Raw genomic sequence first — 20,637 nt, forward strand, 5'->3', positions numbered from 1 at the left:
AGGGCTCTGCCCATGCTCCTCTCAGATGCTCCCAAATATGAGGAGTCTCATCTGGCACGTGAGCAGCCCTAGAGCAGGCTGGTTTGGGCTGTGTGCCTCTCCATTATCTTCCTCTGCCTAGCATTGATTCACTCACTGGATCTGACCAATCTAGAAGACTGACCATCCCCTTTACAGCACAGTTTTGTTTTGGTGTTTAGTCCATCCAATTTGTCACATTCTCCATCAGCTCTTCTTCACCTGGAAGTCAGGTGTTTCCTGGGGACAAGCAGCTTGTGCATCTCCTTTCTTTACACGAGTGTGAAGCAAAGTTATTCTATTGCTATTACTTCTCTTTAAGCTTTACTAGGAGGAAGAGAGAAGTACCACTCCCAGTTTAGTAATAAAAACTTGGGGTGCTGGATATGTTTATCGTTCTTCTCCAAACTTACCTGTGAGGCTGCAGTCAGTGTTAGAGAGCACGTGTGGTTTTCACACTGAGAGAAACAGGAAGATGTAACTTAACCAACATAGGCAAGAAAGTGTTGTTACATTACTTACAAAAAAATAGTAGCTTCTAAAATCAAAAGCACAAGGTGGTGGGCTGAGTCCAGTGGCTTTCTGGCCAGCCATGAGACAATACTTGCCTAAAGTTCTCCTATGTGTCAGTGCTGACATTCCTGTATCCCACTGAGTTAGAGGAGCAAACACTAAAGCCGCCTCATTCTCTTGCTTCTCCTGTGCTGGTAGGATCACTGCTTGCTGAATAGCAAGAGCAGCAGGTGGGCAGGAAGTCACCACCTTCCTTTTCCAGCTGGAAAGCAGGGGTGGCAGCCCAGCCAACAGCAAATGAGGGGTGGCCATAATAACAAAAGGAGAGGGAGAACAGCAGGAGTATATGAAGCTATTTGATTCTTCTTTGCATTGCCTGCTTGCCAGGGACACAGCTTCACCCTACGCCACGTCCCACAGCACTGTCCCATGCCTTCAGTGAGGCTGTGATCAACTGCTCTTTCCTGGTGGAAAATGTGAAGCCTTCTAACTACAGATAAATTCTAAACAATACAAAGATGTTCTCGTGCAACCCTAGCACCTGAGCTCTTTCTTGTTTCTTATAGATTTAGCTTGGCAAAATCCCTGTAAAACAAGGGAATAGTATCCTCATTTTACAAATACATTAAGGGAGATTAAAGCCTGGATTCTTAAAGGGATTTAATCACTAGACTCCCCTGGAGTTTGGTGGGTATTAACACTTCAATATCCTTGAGAGTATGGATCTCAATAAATTACACATGGTCATCTAATAAGAGTGTTATGGAGTTGGGAACCAATCCCAGGCTTTCAGAAAGGTTGTTCCATGCCTTTATGGTCACTGTTGCAAATGAGAATATTCACTGTGCTAAAGGTATTCCAGATTCCATGCGACTGGATTTTAATTGAGCAGGTTTCATTGCAATGGTTTTGTTTTGATTTGTGGTCCCAGTAGATTGAGGCTGATTGGGGAAGATTTGGCAGAATACATTGTCTGAATTTGTAATTCTGTAACAACTTCATGAAATTATTCTGATTTCCTTGGAATTTCATCTCCAACAGAAAAAGGATTTTAGCAGGTTCTCGTTGTGTCAAAGAAACATCTTGTTTTGACATTTCCAAAATGAAATGGTTTGATTTTTCATTTTAAAATAACTTTTTCCTTTATGTTACAGTATTTTTACATAGTTCTAATCATTTGAAATTGAAATGAAACCAAATTTCATGACCCAAAACCAAATGTAGGTGTCTTGAGAGCCCTCCTGAAATGAAGCATCCGTCCTCCAAGCAGCACTACTACCAGCCCCATAGGAAAGGGACCATTCAGCACCAGGAGCACCTCATCCCCAGGTGGCTGCTGGCTGTCTTGGGCACAGTGACTCAATGGGGAAAAAGAAGAACTCTTTACAGGCAGCAGGTGTCCCTTAGGCAGGTTCCAAAGCATGGGTGAGGACAGTGTGTAAGGGGGCTTCATAATGTGTCCGCAAATGACTGTGTGTCACCTACTCTTTTCTTACTCAGTCCTTGAAAAAACAGAATCATAGGGGTTGGAAGGGGCCTCTAAAGATCATTGAGTCCAACCCTCCTGCTGCAGCAGGAACAACTAGGGCAGATCACACAGGAACATGTCCAGATGGGTCTTGAAAGTCTCCAGAGAAGGAGACTCCACAACTTCTCTGGGCAGCCTGATTCTGTGCAAATCCAATGCAGAGGGAGACATTTGACCATTCTTAGTAGTGGAAGTGGGCACAAAACCAACATGGACAGGAAAAATCCACTGAAATATTCTTACATGCCAAATCTTTATTTAAAAAAACTGAAAGGTGACTCCTGAAGAGACACTTTTGATGAGGGGACTTTTTAGTTAGTTACACCAACACACCACAAACATTGTGTCAGATTCATAACATTCAAAAAGGAGGCATTAAACTTGCAGCTAGAATTGGATGTTTGCCCAGAATTTAAATCCATTGATTGCCATTGCATATTTCAAGTATATTTTGTTGAGGATAGTACAGTGATGTTTGCCACAAAGCTGTAGAACAAAGTAAAAAAATTCTTAGATCTTAATTGATATCAGAGTTCTCTTAATCAATATGCTCTATGATGTGCTTAGGTGGATTAGTGCAGTAAAGAATCTTCTTAATTTGCATAGGTCTCTCTTAATATCTATTTATTACTGAACTTGCTCTGGATCAGTGCTTAGGTATGCTGTGATCATGACACTATGGAGATGCCTGGCAGGAAACAAGCTCTTGAGACCCATAGAAACTAAGGAAGATGTTTTTCTGTGGGTAAAAAAGCAGATTCAGTGTGGATCACAGTATTTTTTTGTGTTGTGCTGCAATAGGAAAACCACTGCAGAAATGCATGGACACTGTTAAGGTGTAGACCTTCAAAAACACACTGTTTTTTCTGAATCTGCTGAGTTCATGTGTAACTTTACATCTACAAAAGGCAGAGCCTCTTTGCACAGGGCAGAGAAGCAGCTGTAAATGAATGATGAGGCATGGAGCCTTGTGAACACAGCTCGTCGTTTACCAACTTTGAGAAGGATGTTTTCAGACTGTGGCAGCTATTTCAATACTCACAATCAAAATTCAAAATATTTATAATAAGAAGACCTTACACAGCATAAATCCCCCCAAATGGGAAAAGCTGTCAAGGTGACAATAGATTTAAAATCTGTTTGGAATCTTATCACGAAGGTTCAAGCCAAGTCTTTCTTCTTTCAGCAGCTGAGGAGCAGCCCAACTTGGGACATTAACCCTGCTGAATGTGCAAGTCGCAGAGAAACCAAGAAAGAGGATGAGCATCCTTAAACTTGATGTGATATTGTGCCTTTCTGGGAAAAAAATTCTCTCTCTCCTCTGCAACACAGGAGGTGCTTTAATTATTCCTCAAGAGCAGCTGTTGAGTGGTTGTTCCTAATTCCAACAGTATCCAGGGCGGTTAACAGATGTGCTGCTGCCATCAGATCTGAGGACAGTGATTTCTTACCCTTAGGGTCTTCACAGAATCCCAGACTAGGACAGGTCCCTTTTAGAAACATATAGTGGGTTTAGGGCTGATCTACCCGCTGTGCTGTTTCTTCATTATAGTAGTTTATTTCTGCCTTGCATCATTTCAGGCTGGGTTCAGCTATCACAGTAACAAATCTCACACCAACACCAGGTTAAGCGTGGGTGATTAAAGGTGACTCCGCCTCCCCTGAGTCATTTGTAAGTGACTTATAGAGCTAATAATGGCCTCATCCTTTTGTACCTTCGTACACAGCTTGTGTTCTGGAGTCTTTTATAGCTCAAATGAGCTGCTTTTGCTTATTTATTTCCCTCCTCATTCATTTTTAATGGTTCTAAGAGACTTTCCCATTCTTCTTCTGACAGCAGTGATTTAGGCAGGGCTCATTAACATAACTTACGTTACTAAATATCACCATTTATGCTGGTAGACCAAGGAGAATGTGTGCAGTGCTAAATCAGAAGAGATCCTGTGAGCTTGCCAAGGTGGCAGGGCGGAGTTTGAAGGGTATATTGTAAATGGAGAGTGCTTGTATGGGGGAAGGATCGCTTACAGAAGTATGGATCAGCAACAGTGTCCCAGAGTGTTTCTGAAATGTATGAGGAAATATCAGAGACTTACTTCCCTAATTGGCCACCCTTGAAATGTCTAAACCAGAACTGCTCTAGGTACATCTTATTTTCAAAGACTTATTAGCTGTGACTTTGTAGGAGTTCCAACAGAATTACTGTAGCAGAAAAGCAGTTTCCTGAGAGGGTTTCACCATTATAATTCCTGTGGGAATTGAATAATGCTAATGAGGTGGAGGAAGACTGTAACAGCAACTTCTGAGAGATAACAGTGAAATGCTGGGTGCCTCTTCTGGGACTTACAATGTACGTTTCCCTTCCCCTCCCTCCTGTTAGACCTTTGGATTTTATTCATCACAAATTTAGCACAGAGTTCATGGAACAAAAAAGGAAAAATCAGCCCCACAAATACATGTCTACCATATCTTCATAGACAGTCTCTGAAAAAGGTTAATGAGAAGACCACTAAAATATTTTTAGGAAAGGGGTGGGAATAATTTTCACTGGACAACTGGATGCAGGGGATCAATGTGATAGGGATCAGGTGTGATTTGTGAGGGACCTTATTGCTTCTTGTCATGTTTTTCCCTGGCTGGCTGAAGTCCTGCTACTATGAGGCTTCAAAGGGCTTAGTGAGAGACTTGCAAACTGTGAAATAAAAGAAATTAAGAAAAACTGATTTCCCTTGCTTGTGATCACATCCAAAGAGCATACAGAATAGTGAGTGTTTTGAAGGAGAGTGCTGAATTCTTTTAAAATAAGACAAACAGGCTTTTTAAGTAAACATAAAGAAGTGCCTTGCCTTGGAGCAGCAATATTCTGCTCCTTCTCAGTCAATATTTGTTTGCCAAGGAAACAGTCTTGTGTGACACAGGACAAGTGACGTAAGCAGCATCACTTGCAAGGCTACCAGTTGAATTTTGGGCATTTTTGAGGTACCTGAAGCTCAGAGCTGCAAAGGGCGCTTATGGATGCATATTTTCAGTGAGGGTTCTGTGGTAGAGACCAGCAGTGACTCTATTCCTGTTCCTGACAATGGGACTGAGGGGCTGAGTTAAATGCAATACTGAGCACATTTGAAATGTTCCACTCTGCACATTTTGTAGCACTGGTGCTTGAACTCGACATCCAGCTTGCCAGAAGCCACATGTTTGGTATGTACGTGGTGCACTTAGAAATCTAATTCCTAATTCTGTGCTGTGCTGGCAATAAGGGACCTCTGACCTGTACTGCTCCAGCGTGTTGTGATGAGATGTGTGTGTGTGTGACTCAGAGCAAGCTGTCTTAGTTGTTCACCAATGTAAGAAATAGAGATGGAGCTGAAGGAGCCGAATGAAACCCAAAGTGTTTCCATAAACTACTAAGTTCATGGCTAAAAAAGCCATTCAAACCCCAGGTCGCTCAAGTGAGAAAAGCGCCCTGTATTGAGAGAATTTTGAGCTCTAAGTACAGCCTCCCTTAATTAATGGAAGGCAGCTCAGTGTCGCTGTGTGAAAAGCTCCTGTGACACAAAGCCCAGAAAGGCTTTAGCAAGGGAATCCAGCACCAGAAGGGTTTAATGGCATTATAATATCCTTGAATTACAGTGGCCACAATGCAGAGAGATGTATTCCAGGAGTACATTAGCAGTAAAAGAAAATCTGTTCTCTCTCTCGTCACCTTTACTGAAAACTGGAGTCGCCACCTCTGAGATATCAAAAGTCAAAGGCAGGACGAAAAAGGGAAAGGAGACATGGGTGGAAGTCCTGGATTTTGGAAAGAAAATTAATCTCTTTCCCCCATGAATCACCCACCCTGCCCCAGCACCTTTGTAGTTTCTATTGTGTTTTCTGAAACCTGTCTGTTTTGGGACAAAGCTTTTGCAACCTCATAATTCCCTTAATAACTACCTCTCTGGAAGCTGTTGATTTAGCACAGCCCCTTCATTTGCACACTCTGGCACACACATCCAAGGATTTGCACAGTTGCTCCATTCAGGCATTTAATAAACTTGAACCAGAGCCATTTCTGTAGTGTGGTGAGCTGTGCAAAGCAAGAGCTGTACTACAGGAAGGAGAGCTGGTAGTTAAAGGCTGTTTATATGAATTAATGCTAAAGAAAAGGAGCTGCTTGACAGATTGAGGAATTGAAATCCATTACAGATTGAAAAGGAGATGTGCGGGCTCAGAAAAGGCAGTGGTAGCAGAAGCTCCTCTGTGCTGTCCCCATCAACATTAACACGGAGAGGCTGTGCAAGGGGACCTTGTGGTTCCCTCCTCCTGTGTCAGCTGTGGGGACTGCCCAGAGGCTGCCAGCTGCTAAGCTGCATTTGATGGGTCTTTGCTGTGTGCTTATTTGTCCTGCAGAGGTTGAGCTGAGTCCCATCAAACTCATCTCACAAAAATCTCATTTATTTCCAACAGACAGTTTAGAAAACTCAGTCTCAAAGGAGACAATGAAGCTCGATTCTTCTTTCTCTACATCTTTTTAGTCTTTCTCTCGTGCTGGAAGATTAATGGTTTGGATGTATCCACAGTAACGTGGTCATGGCTAATCTGCCTTTCTATTGACGACCCAGTTCTGAAGGTCCAGGCCTGATTTATGAAAATGTACTGTACTTTGCTCTATGTTTTGATGTTGCTCTGTTAGGGCTACATGCAAGCTGCAGCAGAACAGTGATGCTTATTCATTCAAACAGTGAAGGGCTGGCTGGGAACTGAATGAGCTCATAGTTGCTGTCTCCACTTGCAGAAAGAGAAACAGGAGAAAGTGGGTATCCCAAGCCTAGTAGTTCTTTTCCTGATCATCAGCTTGTTTTATAAATCATAACTTTGAAAGCACAAGGTCATGGTATTTATTTAATCATTCATATAGTAGGTTTTTTAGGGATGGATTCTTATTTTAGCCCTCCTTTCTTTAATAACCTCTGATGAAGTTGGAACTGAGGTCTGTTTTTCTGCCAAATTTTATTTCTCTTGCTATTGCTTGAGCATTAATGAACTTAAAATGTGAGACTCTGATTCCCATCACTTACCAGCATAATTAAGGAATTACCTCTATTGCCTGGAAGAGTCTCAGCTTTGTTCCAGCCCCTGTGTGCTGAACTGCTCTTCACACACACATAGAATGATAAAACCAACAGCAAAATCCCATCTGTGCTGTCTAGGTGTGCCTCAAAAGCCACTGCTCAGACAGGGGAACCTTACTCTGATGGAAGGATGTTTGGAAGATCCCCTGCTAGAAGCTCTGTTGCAAGTGCAGAGCAGAGCACATGCAGGAGGGGTCTGCTGGGGATCAGGGCTTCAGGGGCTCAGTGCTCTGCTCTGCACAGGACACTGCAGTGGTTTGGAAACATCCCTCAGCTATGATTTCTGTGCTACAAGGCACTGGAATTTACCTGTTCCCTTAAATCATTAGGAAATCGTTTCAGTCCTAGGTTGATCACCCGTTTGATTGCCTAATGTGTTAATTAGCTAAGATTCACAAATATGAGGTTGCTAGCTGGAAGCACAGCTGATGAAAGTCACACTGAAAGCTCTTACCTGTCCCTATGCCCTACTAAAGAAAGTCCTTGTCTTCTGGCCTTTCACTTGTAGGTGTAGTCCAGCCCGAAGAGCACAAAGGCAAGTGAAGGACTTCAGGGCAATCAGCTCCCAGGCTGGATGTTTTCCTTGGGACCACCTTGTCTTCCGCTTTGATCTGTTGCCTCTCAGGTGGAAATCAGCATTTTGAGACACTGCCCAGTTTTTCTTCTCACTGGCATCCAGGGAAGGGAGAAAAGGTCTAAAGCAGCAGACAGAGCTTATTAGCATATAGGAGAGTTGTCTGGTTTGAGAACAGCACGTAAAAACCAGAAAGGCAACAGGGATAAGTGCAATGCCAGCAAGGAATAGACGATTTCCACTTGTGGAAGATAAGTACCCCATAGGGTGGGAGAAGGAGCACATGTACCAAGCACTGCCTGAAGGTCTTCTGGCTTCCTGCCTGTCAGACAGGCTATTAGACATTGCAGGTAGGAAGTATAATGTAGTTTTTGCTGTGAAAATGTTACACTTGCATGAGTGTGCCTTTGCAAGGATGGAAGAGAAATGTCTGCTCTCTTGCTGCTGCCCAGTCATGCTGCTCCCAGAAAGGGGATGTGCTTATGCTTCCAGCCTTCCCTAAGGCTGTTTCTGCAGGCTCACCTGAAGCTTCTGGAGTTTTGTAGAGTCTCACCTTCCTCAGCTCAGGCCAGTTTGGGTCAGAACTATGATGAAGCTGGTATTACATCAGTGCCAGAGGTCCCACCCAGAGCTAGGACACACCAGTGCTCAGCAGCCCAATGTGAGGACCTTCCTTGCCTTGCAGGCTCCCAAGCATTGGGGCTGTTTTGACAGCAACTTCGTTTTCTTGCTATGCAGCACAAGGAGATTGGATCCTGACAGGAGTCATTACGAGCTGGTGTAAAGCATTCTAATATAAGACTATCCTGAAAGCTATTATTCTGCCTGTAAATAAACTTGTTACTTTCCAGCTGAAACCAATGACAACTATAAGATTTTGACCTTAAACCAGACATTGTTTGCAATAGAGGCATTGCAGGAGTCATAGTAACCTTTTTTGATATGTTACCTATGCTCAGACAGGCAAGGATGGAAATGGATTTTCTATGGATCTGTATGTATGTTGTTGTTTAAAGATAATAATATTAGGAATACAAAATAATCCTGCAAAAGCTGGTGATATTTAAATACGATTTAAATTCATTTACCATTTAAACAAAAATCTAGAAAATGGCATTAAATTCAGATGAGGATGAGACTATGAATCCTAGACTTAGAAATATTAAATACATCTACAGAATGCAATAGAAGATCAGGCTGGTAATGGATTGTGAAAAGAGTTCAGGGCTTTAAAAGATCGTTCCTTCAGATCATCAGCATGGTGAAGTGGTAGTTAATAAATTATTGGACGTGTACAATTACACATACATTTTAACTAACTGTAATGAACAGGTCCTGTCAGCTCACCTAGATCCTTGCAATAGCTGCTAAGTCGCTTGAGTGAGATTTAGTAACTCTCAGCAATATTGATGTCCAGAGCTGCAGGTAATAAATAAAGTGACATCAGGACCAGCCTAAGCAGAACCTTGTCTAAGATCTTTGTCAGGCTTGAAGCAGAGAGAAAGCTGTTTGTCCCCAGTGAACAGCACTGGGCAGCCATGAACTCTTCCCTGTGATTAGATCTTGGTTGATGTGACCACCCTATGCCCTGGCACCTATAATGGGACTCCTGAATAACCCTTTGTCTCAGTTTGGGGTTGACCACAGAAATTTATCCCCTGCTTAATTCTGTATGCAGGCATTTCCAGTTCCTCCCTACAAGTATATGGTATTCCTTGGGCTGCACATAAAGTGGAGGAGGAGGATAATGGTGTATGACTGAATTCTGGGGAGAAGAGAAGAATCCTCTCGCAGTGCCTTTATACTAGAATTATCCCAGTATTGTAGTGAGGAACTAAGGACCAAAAGAAGCTGTTCTTCTACTTTTGATTACACTGGAAATGTTCATAGCAGAAAAAAACCTGCCTGTTAAAATGATGCCAAATTAAACCAGCTATTAAGGACACACCAGACACCCTTCTTGTTATTGCTAGTTGTCCTCTGAACTTGAAGTTAGTTTAATCCTATATCCTTTCTCTTCCTCCCACTCACTTTCCCAGCAGGTGGTGTACTTTATAATTTGTGAAGAAACTAATTAATTTTTTTTGTCATTCTCCTTTTTTCAGGTTTCTGACAGATGTGACTATGTCTTTGTCAATGGGAAGGAAATGAAAGGCAAAGTGAACGTCATAGTTAATTTTAGTTACCAGCATCTGAGTGCCCCTTTAGAAATGACAGTCTGGGTTCCTCGTCTCCCACTGCAGATAGAGGTCTCTGACACAGAACTAAATCAAATCAAGGGGTGGAGAGTCCCCATCATCTCTAATAAGAGGTAGGTTTCATTAGAGGATGCTCATTCTGGGCTGTGCACTTGCCAAAGACCTGTCAGGGCCAGTGGATCTGAACAGGGTCATTTGGCCTTAATGCAGTTCTGGTGTAAATTTGAAGGTCACCAGGCACTTATTCAATAGGCTCCTGCTCTGGACTTCTAAGAGAAAGGGAATCTGCAGGTGGCATGACCCCACATTGGAAATCTATTTCCTTTTATAGCACTAGTGACTGAGATGGGAAGAACCAATTGGTCAAGTTAGGTAGGATCATCCATGAGGCAGCAGGAAGACATCAACAAGGATCAGTTCTGGCAAGGACCTGGTTCACAGGTCCTGCCAGTTAATCTATTTGTTGTTATTGGTCGAAATTAGTACATACTTGTTTCATATCACTGTAGGATCTTAGAGTCCCAAGGTCAGGACGCTGATACACTAGGGCTTTAAAGATGTCCATGCCCACAGGAAGCTGCTTCAGCAGAGCAATATGAAGGGGCAAAGGCCCCTTGTTCCAGCCACTAGGCTGCAGACTTACATCAGCAGTCACTCTCCTGTTACAAGCTCTCCAAGCATTAGTTTAAAATATTTTTTATTCTTGGTGTCCTACCAGACCAGCCCGGGACAGTGATGACGAAGAGGAAGACGAACGGAAGGGAAGAGGCTGTACTCTTCAGTACCAACATGCCATGGTGCGAGTCCTCACGCAGTTTGTAGCTGAAGCTTCAGACCCCACTGGCCAGCTGAGCTATTTACTGGGTTCTGACTGGCAGGTTGACATTACCGACCTGGTGAGTGACTTCATGCAGGTGGAGGAGCCAAGAATCGCTAAGCTGCAGGATGGACAGGTTTTGATTGGGCAGGAGCTTGGAATGACGACAATTCAGGTAGGGAAAATCAATTGCTTTTTCCTCTATTATACTCAGGAACTGAAGGACTCATCAGGTGTTCAGCAGCATCTTGCATTAGCAAGAGAAATTAAAGTCATACATTTTTCAATGGAGCAGAATAGCAGCAAGGACTGGAAGGCACAGAAAAGATGGTTTTCTCTTCTTATCTTGTGCCCTGAAGTATGTAGATTGCAGCTTTAGCACATTTAGCCCAACCCGTATACTTAGAGGCTGTTTCTGATTATTTTTCTCTAAGGCTATTTTTGAACTTGGAGCCAGTGTGTGGGCTATCACAAGGCATGCAGCTGGTGAAACAGCTTGGTCTTCTCAAAGCCTACATTGATAGAGCAAAGGGCAAAGTAAAAATTAACTACTGCTGGTTGAGGAACTGAGACTGGAATATGAATTCCATGAGATCAAATCCCTGCATGCCTTGCAAGCTCAGGGAGTGTGTTACAAAATATAAATATTAGGGTCCATTCCAGAATATGAACAAAGCAATAATAACAACTGGTACTTCTAGAATTATGTTGGAAGACTGACTGATTAGTAACACCTAAGCTATGTTCTCCAGGGGTGCAGTTTCATCAGTTTTAGCCATTATGGTCAAGAATATAGCCTATAAATACTGCTGTATATGTGGCTGTGCCTTGGGGTCCCCACTCTGAGGTAACTCACCTAAACCTATGCATCATGTCATTGCCAGCTTTTCACACGTATTCTACCTGCCATGCAGAGAAATGCTGACCTAGAAAATGAGGTCCCAGAAGAAAGGAGGGAGAAAAAAAAAAAAAGATTAATCTTACAAAGTAGAAAACGTGTTAACAAGCACAGGAACAGGAAAAAAAATAAATCTACCTCTCCAAACATGTTTATCATCCCGAACTGTCAAATCAAAACCAAGAAGCCCACCTGTCAATAACACAGGTTGTCAGGGCCGGAGAAATGCAATTCAAGATTTTTGACTTTCTGCAAAATCTGTGAAGATTTTTTCAATGACTTTCCAGAGCTCTGGGACTTAAAATGCTCCCACACACACATAAACCTGTGGAAAATAAAAATCAAAGGGAAAAAAGGCTGACAGCAAGTCATAATAATACCTCTTATAAACTGCTTTAAAAATGCTCTGTACCCTATATGGATCATTAAGTTCAACTTTCTTGCTAATGAGCATCATTAGATGTCATGTATCAGTGCACTGACCTCAGTGCACTTAACTAAAACAAGTTTCCTCTGTCAATTTTGTATACAATTCCATGAGTGTTTATTGTAGCAATACATTAGCCTTTCTCTCTGTAGGATAGAAATGCATGTAATTTATTCTATTGATTTTTATATACATCTACAGATTGCACTATATTTATGCTACCTAAAGACATGACCATTTAATAAAATAATTGCATTTCACATACAGATTAAATTTACAAATATTTAATACATCTGAAACTGATGTGGTGAGAGTATTGCAGAGGCGAATGGCACAGCTGATTAGGATTACATTGGTAAAAGATGTTATAAGCACCCTATTATTGTGAAAGAGTTATGTAATGTGACTAGCCATTTTTTAATCATATTTTAATAATGTCTGTCTGCTAAGAATAATTCTGCCCATTAACATAAATGTGACTTATTTGTATTACAGCAGCTGCTCCACGTAGCTCCTTTGCTTGGTGCTACGTAAAATGGCTCTTACTAACTCTGATTTTTCTTTCCAGATATTGTCCCCCCTTTCAGATGCTATCTTGGCTGAGAAGACAGTGACAGTTCTGGATGAGAAGGTGACAATAACTGACCTGGGAGTGCAGCTGGTCACTGGATTATCACTCTCTCTGCAGCTCAGTCCAGGAAGCAATAAGGCCATCTTTGCTACAGCAGTAGCACAGGAGCTGCTCCAGTCTCCAAAGCAGGTACTGTTACTCACATGTATTGTGTTGTGGAAGGACACTGTTCTGATTCATTATGCCTAACATTACAAGGTGATGAAATCAAGCAGACTTTTATTAATAATACAATAATAAAACATATGGGGATGTTTTTCTGAAGGCCACCACATGCCCTGATAGAAAAAGATCTTACAAAAATGGCACTATGTAACAACCCCAGTCAGCAAACAGGCATACTGCATCTGTTGTGGCTGCATCCCATAAATAACAGTGCAACTCAATGGTGAGTCATAATGAAGCAATCCCCTTGCACACACAAGTACACACAAACCTCCTTTCTGTCCCAACCAGCACCTACTAGATCACAGATGATATTGCCAACTATATTCCAGAGCTCAGCCTTGCATCCCAGGCAAACAAATAATACTTTAAGTCCAACTTTAAATTAGAAAGTTTTTTTTCATAGTGCCAAACTCTTCCTTTAGTTACTTTCTGAGAGCATTTTAAGAAGTCAGGGAAGATCCTTTCCATTCTGATTACTAGAATATGAATCAGCATCATTGACTCATTTCCTGATTCATTATTTCATAAACTTATTTTTCTTTTTTTTTTCTTTCCCCTGTTGTTCTTAGTTCCTGTATTATGGACCACTGCCATGTTATGTTCCCTTTCTCTTCACTCAGATCTTTACAGGTTCCCCTGACATGATACATCTTACCCTGTGTCTGAGGAGAACAGGAAAGTTTTCTCTCCACTGCAGATTAGCTTTTTCCTGCCTTTGCTGTGGGGTGTCTCCATAACTCAGATCTCTGAGAGCTTTTAACTCCTCTGTCTTCTGGTTCTAAGAGTGATTCAGTCAAACTTCACACTGCACAAGCTCTCACAGATCTGAAATCCTTCTGCTGAGCCATCCATGTGCTGTTTCTGTACCCATGCAGAGTTACCAAGGGCTTTTGGACTTTGCCATGTCCTTGTCAGTTCCTGCATGACATTTGTCCTTGTGCTCTGTCTACATTTGAAATTTAAACTTTTTTATAATCCGAATTCAGCAAGGAGTCACTAGGCAGAACTGCAGCACAGAACTGCTGCTTTTATACAGTGATAAAAATCAGGCTCCCATAGTATTCCAGGACCAAAGAAATCAATGCCAGGAAGCTAGAAATAAGGCCAAAGAGCTAATCCATTGCTTACATGGGGAGTTAAACAAACTACCTTGAGATAAGACCAAAAACTGGTGTTGATAGCATTTAGTCCCAGTCTGCTGCCCAGCACTGACATTTCAGTTCCCAGGAATGGAGTCCAGATGAGTCTCTCTCTGGGTGCAGTGGAACCATCATTGGATCAGTATTAAGCCAGCGAGGAAGATGTGCACCCTCCACCCTTCAGGGTCTGACTCAAAGGCATCTGATTCCTTCCATTGCTTAGTACTTGATTTTCAGAGCACAATCCCTATAAGCAAAGCAAGGCAAAATTATCAAGTGATTATGCAGGTTTAAGCAACACAGTGGGAGGATGAGAGTTGATGACATAAATTCTATGCAGCCTTCAAGAAATATCCAAAGATTAATAAACACAAAGCTGGCATTTATGACAGTGTCAGCAAAGTCTTAGGGCTCAGGCCTGAAATAGAGACAGAAGCAAATCTCCCATTGAAGCAAGGGGAATTTCATGGCTGTGAGGATTTTGGAATCAGGCTGGTAGATTATGCACAATAGAATCCCAAAAGACTGGAGCCTTATTCTCTGTGTTCTGAAAAGGTGAATGATTATGTATTTGAAACAATTTAAAAGATAATGATAAATATTTATTCTGTGTGTATGTGTTGAGTTAGAATGTAAGTACAGTCTGAAAAATTGCTGATTTAAAGAAACAAGATTTTTATAATCATGTTTTCAGCAAGCACATTATTAATCTGCTGATTGGCTGTTTGTCTGTCAGTCAGGCTCTCCCTTAGAGCAGTGTGATCCCAACTCTTATCAGTCAAGATCTCGTCATTTTAGACACCAAAGGATCCCCCTCATCAAAGGATCTGTCTGGTGTGGATTCTTCAACATCTAATAATGTGTAAATATCCCAGCCAAAACAGAGCAAGTCAGACCATCAGAGGCAGGAATTAGATTCCAGCAGAGCAATCTGAATTTTGTCTGTAAATGATTTATGTGTGAACGCCAAGATGCTTTCAGGTAACAATAATTTTTGGTAGCTATTTGAAAGTCCTTAGAGGACCTGATTTTTAGAAATGGATGAGCATATGCTTTCTGAAATCTAAGAATGCTTGAAAATGTTTCAAGTTAGAAACTAAGTCAAGGTTCCCAGGAACCTGCACCATTGCACATTGCAGGTACAGAATTGGTACTCAGAGCTGACCCATCTACATTCAAAGGGCCTCAGTGCACCCTGAAGCATACAATCTGCATAGCTGTGCCATGAGATTAATTATTGTCTTGCTTTTAATTGCTAACAAGCATGAAAATTACCCTGTCCATTTCCTAAAGAAACAACTGATCAGTTTCCCCTGCTTGTAAAAAACACTTACTTCATTTGAGAGACAAAAATCAAGGACTGAAGTTATGGACACTTGTCTGGACCTACTTGTGATATAAGGTATTTTTTAACATATGTTGTATGTAACAAGAGGAGACTTCGTATTTTAAGCAGTTTAGAAATAATGCAATTTTTTTATCATTTAAATATACAACAGTAAATTATCTCAGTCACTGGTAATGCTTTCTGACATACAATTTATTATGGTGCTGAAGTAGATTCTGCAGATCCCAGCTACAGCTCCTATAAGCACCATTGTAGAAACAAATCTTATTATCAATGAATGTTTTATACTAGTATTTCTCTTTGCTTCTTGGCAAGATATTATTTTTATTGCTCTCCCTTTTTATTTCTTTTCTGGTTATAAATGATAAACGGATCTTTTGAGGAGGAGGGAATAGACCAGGACAGAACATATTTCCCTGATATTTATTCTGAGTGTGCTTATATTTTTTGTATATTATAGGAAGCAGCCATCAGCTGCTGGATCCAGTTCAGTGATGGCTCTGTTATGCCCTTGGATATTTATGACTCCAAAGACTTCTCACTGTCAGCTACATCTCTGGATGAGAAGGTGGTCTCCATTCACCATGACCCCAGGTTCAAGTGGCCTGTGATTGCTGCTGAAACAGAAGGCCAGGGGACACTGGTAAAAGTAGAGATGGTGATCAGTGAATCATGCCAGAAATCCAAAAGAAAGAGCATCCTAGCTGCTGGAAGTGGTAGCATTAAGGTAAAGTTTGGGCAGAGTGATGCCAACCCTAACATCAGTGACAGTAAGCACAGGGGTGCTGGTGTCCATCTAGAAAATCGTGCCAGTGATCGGCGTCAGAAAACCACTCTGCAGGAAAGAGCCGGACTAGATGGCCAGTATTACAGCTCCTCGATGGGCCATGAGCAAGGCAAAGGGACCACCACTCAAAGGTCTATTTTAAGTAAAAAAGAAGACAGAGAAAGCCTCCTGGATGATGACAGTCATCTGCAGAACATTCCAATAGACTTCACGAGCTTCCCTGCGCAGGTGGATCTCCCAAGAAACAATGGAGACTTGGAAGAGAATGACCTAGTCCAGACCTCTCGGGGACTCAGTGATCTGGAGATAGGAATGTATGCTCTTCTGGGAGTCTTTTGCCTGGCAATTCTGGTCTTTCTTATTAATTGTGTCACTTTTGCTTTGAAGTACAGAAACAAACAAGTTCCCTTCGAAGAGCAAGAAGGCATGAGCCACTCCCATGACTGGGTTGGGCTGAGCAACAGGACAGAACTTATAGAGAATCACATAAATTTTTCAACCCAACAAGATGAACGTATCACAGCCATTGACAGAGGAGTGGACTATGAGGAGAGCAAATATCTCCTCAATACAAATGCCGCCAAAAATACCAATGGACAATCTTTCAGGTCTACTGAGTCCACATTCACCGAAGAGAAAGAACAGAAAAGTGAACCAACTGCTTCTCCTACCTCTAAGAGGAAACGGGTTAAATTCACCACTTTTACCACCATCTCCTCTGATGATGGGTGTCCAACTGTCAACTCAATCTTGATGAGTAGTGAAGATGACATTAAATGGGTCTGCCAGGATATGGACCTGGGGGAGTGCAAAGAACTTAAAAACTATATGGAGAGGTTACATGAAAATGTTTAATGAGACACAAAATACTTTTTGTTTGGTTTGTTTGTTTGTTTTTCACTCACCTTCTGCCTTTAATTTTGGGTAGTGGGGTAAAATGTTGTGTTGATAACAAGAATCAGCTGGTGGATAATAACTCAGTGGAGCCCCAAGAAGCCCAAAAGCAGCTGGGAGAACAGAGATCCTGGACAGCTCTTAAAATTCAAGTCTTCTCTGTGCTCAGAGATGGAAGTGAGAGATGTGTGCTGGCTTTTTAATGCATGGTAACATGAAAAAAAAAACCTTAGGAGAATAATATGGTCTCATTCTCTGAGCTTTCCCAGGAAATCAATAAACATAACAAACTCCAGTGTAGTTTGGATATTACAAAGTTTGCACAGCTCTACTGTTCAATATTGCAAGCTTTGGTTAAAAGCAAAAAAATTTGTCTCAGAATTAATAGATCCATGAAGAGAGCAGGTCATTCAAGCCACATGCAGAGAATATCCTTCCAAGAACATTAATTTAAAGCTGACAAAAACCAACAGTGTGAGCAAAGCAGCTCCCTGAGCTGAAAAGTTGTGAGTTTCCAAAGAATCTGAAGGGGGAAAAGGAGTAACTGGGCTGTTTACAAACCAGCATGTTTACCTCCCAAGCACTGAGAATGGATACACACATGCAGTTAAAACTGAAACTCTCTTTTTAAGTAGATGCCAAGGTAATAATCTTTGCCAGCCAATTTTCAGTATTTCTTAATTTGTAAAATAGGAGAAATATAATCTATACTCAGAATATTGCTCATATAAAGGAAGGTCTGTTTTGGAAAGTTTGAGAGAACAAGCTATTTTTACAAGCCCATTTTATTTGGTTGTCCTGTTTCAAAGTTCTGTTCCCAGCCATTTCCCAGGAATGCTCCCCATCTGCTATCTTGAGGGCACTTACTAGCATCAGTCAACTTTGGAAGCATGTGGTTGCTTCTTTCCCTTCCCTGCACACTCATTTCTCCATGGTGTGCTCTTGCCAAGTACAGGCACTGTTGGCCCTACACTGGTACTTGCTTTACATGCTGTCATTCCCCAAAGTTGGCCACTTTCTGGGGTAAGTGTAACTGGTGCTGAACTCAGACACCAACAGCAACTGCCTCTTTGTCTGTCCTCTTCCCTGGGAGACATCAGGTTGTTCAGTTCCTCCTGCTTATGCTTCTTTAGACCCCTGCTCAGCACGTTTAGAGGGCACTCATGAGTCACAGGGGAGTGGTGCACGTTGAAACCTGAACAGCTAAACTCAGTAGATAAGATGTGTTTCTCCTAGAGGTGATGATTATCTTTTGTTTTCCTCTGATAAGGCTGTACATATGGTAGGATTTCAGTGATTACCCTTTGAATCTGATGTGCCCTCTAGTCCTAAAACCATGACATTTTTTATGAGGTCCAAAAGCAGTCTCCAATGACCAGTGGCAAAGTGCCAAAGCACTAACTAAAACCCAGCTTATATTTCAAGTTTTCCTTTGTTTTCCAGAGCAAGTCCTTGCCCTCCTTTTATTATTAAGTCTTTTTCTGTCATTGAATCTAGGTTGCTCAGTTTAATACACACCCTCTCTCCCACAAACACTTAGACTCAATCCCTCTATATTTAGAATGTACTGTAGATTGTAAGAATGTAATATATATATTTATAAACATGCCAACTGTGAATAAAATTTGCATTTTAGTGGCTTCATCTTTTTTCCTACTCTGAACGCCTCTCTCCTTTCACTGTCAGAACATTTACCCTAATAGAGACTGGCACCAATATGGAGACTTGTCCTTGGATGAAACGAGGAATTAAGGCTCTTGGCACAATCTAGTCACAAAGTTTTACATTGTGCAGTGTTGAGGGGAGAAGATACAACGTCAACGACATGTTATACTACAAATGTATTTGCACCAGGTCACCCTTCCAAGATTTGAAACTATTGGCAAATAAATCCACGTGTGTATTTCTAGCCTGAAAGCCTGATATGTGAATTTCTGCTTTTGGTGGAAAGATCCACATTTGGCTAAATGCCTTTGAAGATGATTCTGAAAGAGTAAGTTGGTGTAAATAAGGCAAATATGCCCAAGACCTTGGAGATCAATATTTGCTCATCTGTTGGTGTTTGCTTTCTTTCAGCACCTCTCGTCAAGGCCTGGATGACTCAGTCCTGTGCAAGGACAGAGCACAGCAGTGAGGACAGCACAGTGCAGGGCCCAGACTAGCTCTGGAGGAGCACTCAGGTGAGGGAAGCAGCTTTGGTGCCATACCAAAGCACTGCAGCCTCCCAGCAGGTTCAGCAGTGTTCTAGCCCACTGTCTTGCCTCCAATCCTGGAGCTATTTTGGGTGCTTTTTACACATCACTACACTGTGTCCAAAGAGACCCTTAGGAATGTGGACATCAGGGTAAAAGTGGCCAAACCTCAGCTAGCAGTCTGTGCAGATCAGATGTGTGTGTGCATGTGAGACTGCCTTGCAAAAGCATCACGGCGTGCCCAGGCTTTCTCCTTTGGGAAGAGCAGGTACAAGCCATGCTGGGGGCAGGCTGTCAGAATTGCTTTACCAATGAGGTGCCACGGTAAACCCAGATTTCTGTGTTACCTGCCTCTGGGGAACATGAAGAGCTAACAGCAAGTTCATGTGGTAGCACAAGCCACTGAAATGCTCTCCTAGGACAAAACAGCCTCCAGCTACAATGCTAAGGATACTGACATTCAGTTTTATGCATTTCTGCTGGCTCAGAGGTCCCCGCTGTCTCTAACAGCTGTAGCTTGCTATAATCTATAGGGCAGTACTATAAATATTGCCTACTGTTTAGATTTCTCTTTGTCCATAGACCTCAAAGTGCTTGGAGCAAGGTGAATTCCTTATTGACATGGAGAACACCAAGGTTAAGTGATTTTCCCAAAGTAACACAGGAAATCTATGGCAAAACCAGAAAAAAGACATTACTTTCCCCTCACCCTTTAATGTATCCCTGTCACTGAGCAGGATCCTGAGCTCTGCTCAAGGAGAAGCCAGAGTGGATTGTGGCCATGTGTATGCACACAAACACTCTTAATTAATCTGCTAATAGCAGAATAAATCAGCTTCCTATAGATATTTTTGTATCTGTTGGTGGGGGTGTGTTTGTGCATATTCACTTTTCTCACAGCACAGGGCTCAGATTTTTAAGTGAGAGCTTCTGCACCATGGAGCATCTCAAGGGGAAAGTTTGTGTTTCAGGCAGTCACCATCCCTGGAGGTGTTAAATAATGTGTGGATGTGGCACTTCAGCACATTGGTGTTGGTTTGACGGTTGCACTTGATGACCTTAGAGGTCTTCTCCAACCTTAATGATTCTATGGGAATGCCATTTGGCAAATGAAGGGGGCTAAATTCTGTTCCCCATCATAAAAGCAGTGATGGTGTTTAGATGCTGCATACACATTTTGCAGCTGCAGCTCCTACTGGCAATCTCTTAATCCTGATAAGGACCCAGACAGATAACAATCAGTTTCCTGTGAGTGTTATTAACTACTTCTTCTTTTCTTGTGTGCAGTTGCCTCCTTATGTTCATGTTTGAGCCTCTTTTCATGCAAGTAGCTCCACTGATAGACTGATACAGGCATGTTAACTACAGAAATTGTGTCTGATGCAGTCTGGCATTTT

The 20,637-nt window shown here is 41.9% G+C and overlaps 1 protein-coding gene across 2 annotated transcripts in view; it reads left to right on the top strand.

The window, feature by feature from the left end:
* The window catches only part of LOC127391527 (transmembrane protein 132D-like), a 231,411-nt gene extending 214,402 nt beyond the window's left edge, over window positions 1-17,009 (top strand). For both annotated transcript variants that reach the window (XM_051634371.1, XM_051634373.1), the window contains 4 exons: window positions 9,847-10,052; window positions 10,658-10,931; window positions 12,650-12,841; window positions 15,828-17,009. In XM_051634371.1, the coding sequence (XP_051490331.1) occupies window positions 9,847-10,052; window positions 10,658-10,931; window positions 12,650-12,841; window positions 15,828-17,009 (1,854 nt within the window). The remainder of the gene's footprint in view (window positions 1-9,846; window positions 10,053-10,657; window positions 10,932-12,649; window positions 12,842-15,827) is intronic.
* Window positions 17,010-20,637: the final 3,628 nt, after the last annotated feature.

Source organism: Apus apus, chromosome 16 (assembly GCF_020740795.1).
Source record: "Apus apus isolate bApuApu2 chromosome 16, bApuApu2.pri.cur, whole genome shotgun sequence".
NCBI lineage: Eukaryota > Metazoa > Chordata > Aves > Apodiformes > Apodidae > Apus > Apus apus.